The sequence below is a fragment of the Psammomys obesus genome, unplaced genomic scaffold (genome assembly GCF_907164565.1).
Source record: "Psammomys obesus unplaced genomic scaffold, mPsaObe1.curated_primary_1811, whole genome shotgun sequence".
Taxonomy (NCBI): Eukaryota; Metazoa; Chordata; class Mammalia; order Rodentia; family Muridae; genus Psammomys; species Psammomys obesus.
The window spans coordinates 1,867,187-1,880,175 of record NW_026592509.1 but is presented as its reverse complement, the minus strand read 5'-3'; the positions used below and the strand labels follow the sequence as shown (position 1 = coordinate 1,880,175).

The 12,989-nt window shown below is 48.0% G+C and overlaps 2 protein-coding genes across 2 annotated transcripts in view; one reads left to right on the top strand and one right to left on the bottom strand.

Annotated features, from left to right (window-relative positions):
- Izumo2 (IZUMO family member 2) overlaps nt 1-2,560 on the top strand; it is a 12,272-nt gene extending 9,712 nt beyond the window's left edge. The window contains exon 7 of the mRNA XM_055613613.1: nt 2,518-2,560. Coding sequence (XP_055469588.1) covers nt 2,518-2,560 — 43 coding nt within the window. The remainder of the gene's footprint in view (nt 1-2,517) is intronic.
- Nucleotides 2,561-11,548: 8,988 nt separating this feature from the next.
- Nucleotides 11,549-12,989, bottom strand: part of LOC129681513 (zinc finger protein 473 homolog) — a 1,685-nt gene continuing 244 nt past the window's right edge. Inside the window, exon 2 of the mRNA XM_055613460.1 lies at nt 11,549-12,972. Coding sequence (XP_055469435.1) covers nt 11,975-12,972 — 998 coding nt within the window. The 3' untranslated portion in view covers nt 11,549-11,974. The remainder of the gene's footprint in view (nt 12,973-12,989) is intronic.

Here is a 12,989-nt window from a genome sequence, read left to right as displayed (position 1 = left end):
CCTATGACATTACTTAGAGCCATAGAAATTTGTTCTTGGGAGGGCTGGGACCCCTGCCTAAAATCCCCCAGTGAGGGTCTGGTGCCATGGTTCAGTGGTAGAGCCCCTGCCTAGAATCCCCCACTGAGGGGTTTGGGGTGTGGCTCAGTGGTAGAGCATTTGAGTAGCATCCTGAGGCCTATGTTTAAATCCCATCCCTTGAGGTTATTATCTATTGCTGTCTAGACAGCTCAGTGGATAAAGCCTGATAACCTGAGTTGTCTCTCCAGGACTCTCGTGGTGGAAAGAGAATATTGGCTTCCACACCTCCACTGACCTCCACACACATGTCACGGCATCCACCAACACACATAAATAAATAAATGTAAAAACATGTAAAGGACTGAATTTGTAGGTCAGACACCCTATCAGCAAGGGAGACCCTGTGGGTGGGTTGCTTGTCCCACAGCTGTGTCTCAGCTGCCTTTAGCTGCTGGCAATGCTGGATGTTCCTTAGCTTGTAATTTCTGGCCAATCTTCGCCTCTGTCTGACTTCATGTAACTGGAGTCCTGGGCCAGAAGCCGCTCTCCTCTAAGGGGAGCCAACAGGAACCCTTGGTGAACAGGAAGTGAGGCATTCTCATCACGGTGACCAGAAGATGAAATTAAAGTGCTGCAGCCACAATCTAGTGACTAGAGATTTTCATTTAAACAGTGGGGGACCTGGGGTATGGGTAGGGCCAAGAGCAGGTCCTGTCAAGGTGTGCTTGGCTGGGTCATTAGTCTCAGGCCTGCTTCTTCAAGGCGGTGTGTGGGAGGGAACAAGCCTGCTCCCATGAGATCACCGCTGTTAGTGAGATCATCTCAGGACGAGCTGCTTTTATTTTCACGTGTATAAGGTTTTTGCCTGCATGTAAATTTGTGCTCCCTATGCCTGCCTAGCGCCCAGAAGAGGGCACTGAGTCTCCTGGGACTGGAGTTACAAATGGTTGTGATCCGACATATAGGTGGATCGAGTTAATCCTCGGCGAAGTTAATGCCCTTAACCCTTTAGCCATCTCTCCAGCGAACCCATCCCTGCCATCTTCCTGTTTTCCAAGGTGACCAAGGCTCGGGACAATGACCAAGAGACCTTTGGGCTGGTGTGGGCCGGGACTGTAAACAGTCAGCAGTAAGGCATCTCAGTTACCCTTAGCTTTGTTTCTTCAGTTTGTCAGTGAGAGAGAGAGGCCGCTCTGACCAGGTTCCACCCTTAGCTTTGTTTCTTCAATTTGTCAGTGAGAGAGAGAGGCCGCTCTGACCAGGTTCCCGGTAAACAATTCCTGCAATTCCTTTATGCGCACAGGTAAGCAGGTAAACAAGAGAGATGATGAAAGCTGACAACAGAGATGCCAGCCAGGCTTTCATCTTACTTCTTGTTTTGTTCTCTTTGATTTTTTTTCAGACAGGGTCTCATCTAGCCCAGGCTAGTCTCAGACTCATGATGTAGATGTAGCTGAGAATGACCTGAAACTCCTGAGGCCCCTGCCTCCGCCTTCCGAGTGCAGGGTTTACAGGTGTACACTCCCACCCTATCTCATCTGGTGCTGGGGCTTCCGTGTACCACAGAGCGCTTTACCCACCAAGTCCCTTCCCAGCCTCACTTGGCTGTTCCTTTGGGCCCCACCGAGCGGCATCTAAGTTCGCATTCATCAGGTAGGTGTGTTGTTTTCTCAGGCACAGTGACACCATGCCTTTCTCACAGAATGACACCAGGGTTTGGATACAGGTGGAACCAAAACCCACAAAGACTTTTCCAAATACAGCCACTTAGATGGGAGCTGGGCAGTGAGAAAATGGGGGACATAACTTTGGCGGGGATATGGCTGTCCATTCAGTCATTGTACTCTGCTTCTGTCCTTTTGTCGTTTCTCCTTCTGTTCATCTTCCTTGCTCCTGGTTCCCTTGATTCCACATTCTCCCAGGCCTGATCTGAAACTAATGATATCTCTGGCTGAGCCCCTTCTATCTATCTATCTATCTATCTATCTATCTATCTATCTATCTATCTATCTATCTCAATTATGTGTGTCTGAAGTGTAGGCATGTGCATGCTAAGACAGGCGTGTGGAGATCAGAGGATAACTTTTTTTCTGAGACAGGGTTTCTCTGTGTAGCCTTGGCTATCCTGGACTTGCTTTGTAGACCTCACTGGTCTCGGACTCACAGAGATCCCCCTGCCTCTGCCTCCCTGAGTGCTGCAATTACAGGTGTGGGCACTTCGCCCAACTCACAGGACAACTCTTTAGAGTCTGTTCTTACTGTCAGCCATGTGGGCCCTGAGGACCAGATCCAGACTGGCAAGCTTGTTGGCAGCTTTCTTTACCTTCTGAGCTATCTCACAATCCAAGTGTTTGGATTTCTTGAGACATGGTCTCATTCCATAATCAAGGCTAGCCTGGAACTCAGGATAATCTTCCTGTCTTAGCCTCCCAAGTGCTGTGATTGCAGGCATGTCCACCTGCCCCCTTTAACCTTCCTCTTTTTCCTTCTGACCAGGGCTGGTACATACAGGCAAAACCGGAAACTCCTGCTCAAGTAGGCCAGTGACTTTGGTGTTTGTAAAAGTAAAATAAATTTAATAAAATCTGTGATGAATTCTTGAATGTCTGTCCATTCCCTGTGGCCACTGGCTCTTTGGTCTTCCTAGTGCTCTGCGTGTCTAAAGTTCTGGACACCTAACATACTGCCTAGTGTGTTATGCAAGCATTCCACCTCTGAGCTGCACGCCCAGCTCTTTTTAACCTTTTTTTTGGTGGGGCTGGGTTTTTGTTTGTTTGTTTGTTTGTTTGTTTGTTTGTTTGTTTGTTTTTAGACAGAATGTGAAGGTTGGTGTTGTAACCTGACAGAATCTAGAATGCCTCGAGAACAGGTGTTATCTTAAGTGTATAACCTGAGGTGTGAAGAATCGCCCACTGCGGGTGGCAGGCACCACCCCCTGGATGAGCTCCTGGACTGTGTAAGTGGAGAAAAGAGCTGAGCAGCAGCAAGTATAAAGTAAAACCATTTTAAAGAAATAAAAAAGAAACAAAAGGAAAGACAGAAGGAAATAGGAGAGAAGGAAGGTGGAACGGAGGGAGACACTGGAGGGAAGGAAGAAAAAGCAAGCAAAAGGAGTTGAGGGATAAAGTTCACACAGTTCAGGACCTCTTGGCGCCGGAAACTACATTTCCCAGAAGTCTTTGCTCTTGCGCGAGTATTAGTGAACGTGGAGTTCATCGTCAGGCGCAGTTTTGCTGAAGACGGGAAAACAGGTGTGTATCGACCTCAACTTGTGATTAAAGCTTTCAGTGCAGCTTGCCGTTATAGAGTCCTGTGACTCTCAGACCAGCGCTTGGACTGAACTTTGGGCTTCGACCCAGTAATTCTGGGAAAGTTCCTGAATGCAGTTTGCACACTTCGCCACAGGACGGTGGAGTTAGGTGGGAGTTTCAAGCCGAGAGCCGCTTGGTCTTCCTTGTAAGCTGGTAGGCTGCAGGGAGGTGGGAACCAATATTCTGCCTTGTCTCTCGTGACCACAGCCTTGAGCTTAGGATCGGGGTCGATAATAATTTTTTTCATGAAAAGGGTCTTATGTAATCTAGGCTAGCCTCGAACTCAATATGTAGTGGAGGATAACCTTGAGCTCCTAATCCTCCCTCCACCTTTCAAGTGCTGGGATGATACGTGTGCACCGCACACCCAGTTTATGCGTTGCTTGGGCATCGAACCCAGGGCTTTGTGTGCCAAGCAAGTACTCTACCAGTCAAGCCTCAGGGTTTCTCTGCGTAGCCCTGGAACCCACTTTACACCATGCTGGCCTCGAACTTAGAGATCCGACTGCCTCAGCCTCCTAAATGCTGGGATTAAAGGCGTGCAGCACCACCATGAGCATGAATTGTTTTGTTTTTATGAATTTATATATGTGTGTGTGTGTGTGTGTGTGTGTGTGTGTGTGTACCAATACACACACACATATACATACATACATATATGATCACTTTGTGCCTCCTGTGCTGGCAGATGGAGGTTCTTTGCTTCCAGAAACAAGCCTGAGTTGTACCAGATGTGCCAAGCCAACTGCTTTACAAAATGGCCTTTCAAGGCCAGGCACTGCTGGGTGGACCCTGTTCTGTGCAGCCCAGCGTCACCCAGGGCAGGCTGGGCTGCTCTCCTGGGCCCATTTACTCATTATGCATGGGTATAGAAAAAAAAAACGACAACACCAAAAGCCCACTCCCAGGGTTCTCATGACTCTGGGGTTTGAATGAATTACTATAGGATCCCTTAGAACAGAGAAAATACCAGAGAAAGGAGGCACAATAGGAAACAGTGAAGGAAATTCCAGAGATTGGCATGGGAATGGTGGCTGCAGCATGAAAAACCGGCCGCCATTATACTCCCTGGCCTTCATTCAAGCAAAGCATAGCATTATGTGAAGTCAAGGGAGTTGGGTACCATGTTTATGATTCACAAAAGATCACTAGGGACCTTGCTTTGCAACTTTAAAATTTGTTTCTTCCCTTCTTGGCCTCTTGGAGTCAGGCCATATGTGCAATATGACAGTCCTACAGGTTCATAAACTATAAGGTTTATAAAGCCTTTATAAACTCTACCTTTACCATAATTATCCAGGACTGTGTCTCTACCTTTCACTGTAAGGAGGTATAGGAAACCAGAAACACCCACCTCTGCCCTCCAGACTCCGATGGGCCTGCTAGCATTAGAAACTGGAACAGTTCACACCCTTGTCTTAGCCAGCTCAGGGAGTCAGTTCTTTCTTTTCACCTCATGGGTACCAGGGATGGAACTCAGACTATCAAGCTTAGCAGCAAGCACCTCTACCCACTAGACCATTTCACCAGCCCTCTGGTTTTGTTTTCATGTTTAAAAACAAATATCAAAAATTTGAGTGTGTGGCCCTTTAGCCCAGCAAGATGCCCAAAGGAAAGAAGGCCAAGGGGAAGAAGGTGGCCCCGGCCCCTGCCATCGTGAAGAAACAGGAGGCCAAAAAGGTGGTCAATCCTTTGAGAAAAAGCCTAAGAATTTCAGCATTGGGTAGGCTATCTAGCCCAAAAAAGATTTCATGCGCTTTGTCAAATGGCCCCACTACATTAGGCTGCGACAAAGGCCATCCTCTCAAAGTACCTCAACTCAAAGTACCTCCTGCCATTAACCAGCTCACCCAGGCCCTGGACCACCAAACAGCTACCCAGCTGCTTCAGCTTGCCCACAAGTATAGGCCAGAGACAACGCAGGAGAAGAAGCAGAGGCCACTGACCCGAGCTGAGAAGAAAACTGCTGGGGAAGGGGACATCGCAACTACGAGAGCACCTGTCCTTCAAGCAGGGGTCAATACAGTCACCACCTTGGTGGAGAGCAAGAAGGCTCAGCTGGTGGCGGCTGCCCGTGAAGTAGACCCCATTGAGCTGGTGGTTTTGCTGCCTGCCCAGTGTGGAAAGATGGGGTCCCTACTGCATCATCAAGGGAGAGGCCAGGCTGGGCGGCTGCCCACAGGAAGACCTGCACCGCTGTCGCCTTCACACAGGTTAACTCGGAAGACAAGGGTGCTCTGGCCAAGCTGGTGGAGGCTGTCAGGATCAGATACGATGAGAGCCACCACCGCCGGGGGGGGGAGGGGGGGGGCACATCCTAAATCTGTGGCTCAAATTGCCAAGCTGGAAAAGGCAAAGGCCAACAAACTCGCCAGTAAACTGATTAAATGAACATGGCTAAGTTCTCTGTACATAAATATAATTACAAAAACATGCAGTGTGTGTTGTGTGTGTTTGTTTGTGTGTTCGTGCACTCACGGGTGCACAGGTGTCTGGAAAGGCCGGAAGACACTGCATCAAACCCCATGGAGCTGAAGTCATAGGTGCTTTTGCGCTGCCCAGTGTGTGTCCTGGGATTTGAACTCTTCAGGAGCAGTCCAGTGCCTGGAACGGCTGAGCCAGCTCTCTTGTCCCTGGTTTTGTTGAGTCCTGCACTGTCGCCCCGGTGGTCTGGGACTCACTCTGTAACACAGGCTAGCTGGAAGCTAGCTCACTGTACAGGCTGGATTCGAACTCACTATGTAGCTGAGGCCTGAGCCTCCTGAGTGCCGGGATGCAAGGCATGCATGCCCTGCCTCACCAGGCTGTAAAAACACCTTAGGTTCTTTTTTTATTTTAATTTATTTTATTTTTAAAAGTTTTTTTAGCTTCTCTTAAAGCCAGATTCTTCCCACTCCCACCCAGCCCCGTGGGAGTTGGCCTTGCCTCCCTGGGTTCCCACAGGAGCCCCCGAGATGCCAGCACCAAAGCTGTGATAATTGCCATGTTGTAATTCTTTAATAACTGTCTGTCTCCCCATCCCAGACTGGTGCTCCCCACAAGTCCTCATCACATTATAATGTCAGCACAATTTAATTATCCATTGTTCATGTCCCCAGGAAATTCCCATGAAAGTGAGGACAATGGCTACACTTCAGTGGGGAGGTTGTGGAAAGGAAGAAGAAGGGAAAGAAAAACCCTAGACAACCTTACAGCTATCCCAGTAAAGTATAGTGTTGGTAGATTGTTCACCTTCATGCACAAAGCTCCGGGTCCCATCCCCCGGGGGGGAATAAGCCAGGGTGCTGGTGTCACTTGGAATCCCAGTGCGTGGAAGGTGGCCAGGAAAGGATCACTTCAAGGTCAGGCAAGGGAAATAGCTCAGCCAGTAAAGTCCTCACTTTGCAAGCTTGAGGATCTGAGTTCCATTCCCAGGACCTACATAAAATCAAGGGGCTGGGTGGCAGAGTGCACGCGTAGCATTCGGGAAACTGGGTTCAACCCCCGGCACTGTGTAAATAGGGTGTGGAGGTGCAAGCCTGTAGATGTAGCACTTGGAAGGTGGAGGCGAGGAGGATCAAAAATGCAAAGTAATCTGAACACACCATCAGTTGTGACGAGCCTGGAATATACCAGACCCTGTTCCCTAGGCCAGGGTCTTAGAACCAAGAGAAATGAGTTTGGGCTCCCTTGGTCTAGGTGACCCTCTAACCCTCAATGAATACTGTCCATGTCTAATGTGACATTCTTTTATCCTTCCCCCGTTAGGGAAGGGCCATAGTGAGGGGGAAACCTTTATTGCTGGGAACTGTAGGGACTTGGGAGGACAGGCTCAGCACACTCTGAGAGGAGCCCTCAAGACAAAGTCCAGCAGACTTTAGGTCACCCAGGAAGTGGGAGTAGGATGTTTGTGTCCACCAGGGTCTTGGGATGGAATCAGAGATCCGGTCTAGGAGAGTTCAAGACTTCGTCACATATCCTGCACACAGTGGGTGTAGCATGTCTGTCTTACAGCTGCCATGTACACACCACACAAGCTCAGCTCAGCCCCTTATCCAATCATGTATTTATTGTGATAATTTTCAGTCAGTAAATGAGTACCAAGAAGTGAGGCCCATGGTGGTACACACCTTTAATTCCAGTGTTCAAGAGGTAGGGACAGGTGGATCATTTTGAATTTGGTCAGCTAATGCTACATAGTGAGACCATTTCCAAAAAGAAGGAGGTGGAGGAAGAAGAGAGGAGGAGGAGGAGGAGGAGGAGGAGGAAGGGAAGAAATTAGTGCATTGCACAGGCCTTCCAGCAGAGGGCAGGAAAGACGCACGGAAATGTTGTGCGGCGCTGGTGAGACGCTGGCTTTTCTTTGCTGGTCCCCCTCTGCATGGTTGTTGCACAGTTGCTGCTGCTCCACCTTTGCACAGTTGACCGGCAAGGATGTGGTGGACGGCTTCACCATGGAGGAGTGGGGCCAGATGGAGCCTGGCCAGGAGCAGACTACCGGAACCTCCTGGCATTGGCTGAGCCCTGCCTGGGAAGGCTGACTCACCTTTTCTACCGTTTTGAAAGTGTTTTGCTCTGTAGCTCTGGCTGGCCTCCTATCTCAGTCTCCCATTGCAAGGATTAGAGGCGTGTACCGCCACAGCCCTCACCGAACTTCTAACCATGGGGTTCCCTGCCTTCTGTGGGTTTTCATAGGTCAGGGCTTTCTGTACGGGCTTGTTGGACCCCTGCCTGGCCTGTCTTCCTCTCCCTTTTTAAAAATTATAACTGGTCCTTTACTGTACATGTTTATTTTCAATTACATTTATCTGTGTTTGTGCATGTGTGCAGGTGTGTGCACAGATGGCGAGAAGCTTCATCTTGCTGAACCGCAGCAGTTCCTGTCATCACGCACGTTTGTATAGGGCGTCAGTGCTGAATGTGAGCGCTCCAAGTCACTGCTCGACTTCCGCCTGCTCTAGCTACACATTCTCATCCTATTCCCAGTTAGGAATGTGGTAAAAACCCTTTCTTCCATTGTGCCTTCTTTGTGGGGAGGATTCCTCAAAGTCCGAGTCTCAGCACTCCCTCCAGCCGCCTCCCCAGCCCTGACCTTGACCTTCTGATTCTCCTGCTTCCACCGACAAAGAGCCGGGCTGTTCCAGGTGTCGTGTCACTACCTCCTGTTTAGTGGCTCGTTAAATGGCGATTTCCTAGAGCGCTGTGCTTGAAGGGAAATGTTGGCTGATACAGTGCGAAAGCTGCCCTTGGAGCAGGGACGCAGGTGTTTGCGGCTCCTGTCGGTCGGTGCTCTGCTCACACTGCACTACCTCATTTCTGCTTAGGTTTATTTTTAAAATCTTTTTTATTTGTGTGTGTTTGGGGTGTGGGTGCTTATGGAGGTCAGCAGAGGGTTTCCACTGCCTGAAACTGGACTTCCAGGTGGTTGAGAGCCACCTGATGTGGGTGCTGGGGATGGACTAGATGGCTCTTAACCTGTAAGCCATCTCTCTGGCCCTACTGGTTCATGCTGGGGGTAGGATTACCCTTCACGGTAGCAAGGTACCCACCCACTTTTTTAGGTTTATGTCCCAGCAACATAGAAACTCACACAGAAAGCATCTCATCCCTGAAAATGCATCGGGCTTTCCCAGATTTGCACATTTACCTGATGTTCTCTGCCCACATGGCCGTAAGTTTGAAACTAAATCAGCTTCTCAGACTGGCCTTTCCCTAGCACTCATTTCCCTTATGCTTTCCACATCAGCTATGACTTGAATGTGTCCCCAAGCTCCTACTTGGAAACCTAACACACACCATGACAGATATGAGGACTTGATGAAATGAGCCTTAGGAATTTTCATTCATCACTGGCAGGAGGTGCCACCTATGAATTGAGGAAACAGATCCTCTCAGACACCAAGTTTGCCCAAACCTTGATTTTGGTCTTCTAGCCTCCAGCACTGTGGGAGATGGTTTTGTGTATAAACTACCAAGTGTATGGTTGGTTGTTAGAGTAGCCAGGACAGGACATATTCACACTCCATGCCCCACTGCCCTCTTTTCTTTCCTCTGTAACACAAACCTAGAGTACTTCTGACCTCACTTTGTCTCCGTCCAGCTGGAACTTTTCATGGAGACAACCCCCATCTCCCCAGCACGTGAGCATGTGAGCAGGGGTGCTGCCTGGCCAGCAGCTCCTCAAATGTATAGAACTGTGACGAGCGGAAGAGCCAACATTATGATCAAAACATAAATCAGAGAAACAAGTGCCCAAACCCCACTTCCACCCTGGCCAACAACTTGCATAGACTTCTGGTCTTATCACTGGGGCCCAAACTGACTGAGCACTCTTGTTTTGTTTTTGAGACAGGGTTTCTTTTTGTAGCCTTGGCTATCCTGGACTTACTTTGTAGACCAAGCTGGCCTTGAACTCACTGCAATCTGCCTGCTTCTGCTTCCCTGAGTGCTGGGATCCCAGGTGTGCTTCGCCCTGCTGACTGAGCACTTCTTTAAAGTATCTCCTGTATTGTGTATTCATGCATGCCTGTGAGTGGGTACAGGCACCTGAGGACAGCTCCCTAAGAGGCCAGGTGTGGGATCCCCTAGAGGAGGAGTGACAGGAGGCTGTGCACCACCAGACTTAAGTGCTGGAGACAACTTGTATCCTTCCAAGAGCTTCTTCCAACAATAGCACCCTTTAAAGCAACAACAACAAGACCCCACCAGTGTGGGTGTTCCTGTCTTTAGACAGTCTGCCTATACTCTGTGTAAACAGCCTGTTAGTTTCTTAGAGTCGCTAGTCCCAGAGGGCAGCGATGACGTGCTGTAAATTAAACTCTGTTTGAAAGAGGATGCTCAACATTCTAGCCTAGACCCAAAGGTCAGCTAGGTTCCCATATCAAATACAGTCCCAGCCAGAGGACCCCAAGAAGGTGCAAATCTTAAAAAGAAAAAAAAAAAAAAAATAGAGGCTGGGCATAGTGTGCACACCTTCATCACAGTACTTGGGAGGCAGGCCTGAAACTAGACAGTGAGTTCCAGGATAGCCAAGGGTATATATCATCTTGCTATTTTTATTATTGAGCTCTGTTTTGTGAAGGGTTGGGGTGCAGAAAACTTTGATTAACGTTTTGGATGGGAGGTGACCTGATACTCTGCGTGAGCAGACTTCAGTGGGCAGAAATGATTTATTTATGGTAATAACAATGGTCATTAAACCTGAAGAAAAAAAAAGATCTTGTTTCATACTTTTAAAATTAAAAAACAAGGGCACATACACTGCTATTTTAAGCATCCCAAATGTGGTAAGTATTAATTGTCCATGCCCATAAGATTCTTCTGTGCTTAGTATATAATGGGGCTGCTCAGTAGGTAGAACACAAAGCCCTCGGGCTGGCAAGGAGGCGCTATGGAACAGTTTCCATGAGGTTTCTAATAGGAAGGGCTTAGATAAGCTAAGAGTCCCAACAAGGACTCTTGCCCTCTGGGTGACCAATCCTTGGTGGCCTAAGAACTTCCGCTGACATAAAGGAGGTATTTTTAAGATGGTACCTGTCAGATGAGAAAATCCTGTGCCTGGGTCCTGTTTGTTTCTTGTTCCAGAAAGGCTGGGAGTAAGGGCCGTCCTATTAATGTACCTGATCTGCAGCCTAGCAGAATGCCTGCCCGGCAACGTGGCCAACATCCCTGCAAACGCTGTCGTACACAGTTTCCACCAGCGATGTCTTCCATGCATGCTGCCTTATGCGTTAGCATCTTAGCATCGCAGGCAGTCTCCTAACTTCCCCTGCTGTGAGGAAGATTCAAGCAGGAAGCAAGATGTCTGCAGGCATTCATTTCACGACAAACTTGGTTCGTGTATACATCGTACAAATGGAGGGAGGTTATAAGAAAAGGTGGCATGTGAAGAGGATACCCGAGTTCCAAGCCTGGAATTTGAGTAAAGTTTTAGCAATCTGCAATTAGAAAGTTACTTTATGAATTTACATGTGACAAAAAAAAAAAAAAATCTAGAACAGAGAAGAGATGGAGGGAAAGGAAAAGGCCAGGTATTTAAAAAGAGTAGGGAGTTGAGCAAAAACTGGTAAATGGGAAAATCTTAAAAGCTATATATGCTACAATGAACATTAGCCACAGTGAACGGTTCACAAGTTTTCATCTTCAACATAAGTGTGTTCATGCTATATAGTTAGACACTCATCCATAGTTCATCCTCAGTGAACTATGCATGTTCCAGGTATAAAGTGCTTGAAATTTATTTAATTCTCACCACAGCCCTGAGGGATGTGAATTTTATGCCCATTTTATAGATGAGGAAAATGAAGTACTGGAAAAATGTTATGACTTTCACAAGGCTACTTAGGATGACAGGACTGGAATTCGGCTCAGGTGGACTGGCTCCAAAGTCTACCACTGAATGCTGACATTGCACAGCTTCAGATTCAGCGCTTCTCAACCTCTGGGTCTTAACCCCCTTAGGATCCAAAAGGTCTCCTAAGACCATCGGAAAACTTTACATTACAATTCATAACAGTAGCAAAATCACAGTTATGAAGTAGCAATGAAATGATTTTATGGTTGGAGTCACCACAACATGAGGAACTAAGGTCGCAACATCAGGAGAGCTGAGAATTGCTGGTCTGCATGAAACGAGCCTGTATAATGTGTCTTGCCGATTTTTACTAGGACTTATCAGGAGGGGAGGTTTGCAATGTGTTGGTTTCAATGGCTGACTTCACATGAACGCCTTCAGAAGTGTGGGACTCTGCTGGCACCACGTGGCTCTCAGCGGTGCTACCTGTTACTTTACAGCTGTGGAGCTGCTCATGTTTGCTAAGAGCAGAAGAGCTGTAAAAGGCTTTGTGACAATATGGTTTCTCTTGGGTGTGAATTCTCTGGTGTTGACTGAGATGGGTGCTGAAGCCAAAGGCTTTACCACACACGTCACAGGCATAAGGCTTTTCTCCACTGTGAATCTTCTCATGCTTCATTTGATTTGCTTTCTGGGAGAAGGCTTTCCCACACTTGCTACATGTGTATGGCTTCTCACCAGTGTGAACTCTACGGTGAAGAGAAAGGCCTGAGCTCTGGCCAAAGGCCCTCCCACATTCTTGACAAACATAAGGTTTTTCCCCAGTGTGAATTCTCCGGTGTCGGATGAGTTGGGCACCCAAAAGGAAGGATTTCCCACAGTCACCACATTTAAAGGGCTTCTCCCCTGTGTGAATTTTCTGATGCTTAGAAAGGCATGAGCTCTGATGAAATGTCTTCCCACACTCACTGCACTCAAAGTGCTTCTTTATGGCATGAGTTCTCTGGTGCTGAATAAGGTAGTTACTCTGCTTGAAGGCTCTGTCACATTCATTGCATTTAAATGGCTTCTCTTCAATGTGAATTAACTCATGTTTCAAAAGGTGGGCACTCTGGCTAAAGGTCCTGTCGCATTTGTTACATTTAAAGGGGCACTCACTTTGGGAAGGCTGGTGCTCAGCGACAGAGGTTTTATCTGTGCGTTTCTCAGGCTCAGTGCATTCACCTGGCTCCACATCAGCATGGGTGCTCTGACGGCCAATGAGCTGCACACTCTGGTCACAGGTTTCCCCAAGTAGATTGCACTCACAGGCTGTCACCTTGGTATGAATCTTCTCATACTTCCCTAGGTACTTGCTCTGGATGAAGGCTTTTCCACACTTGTCA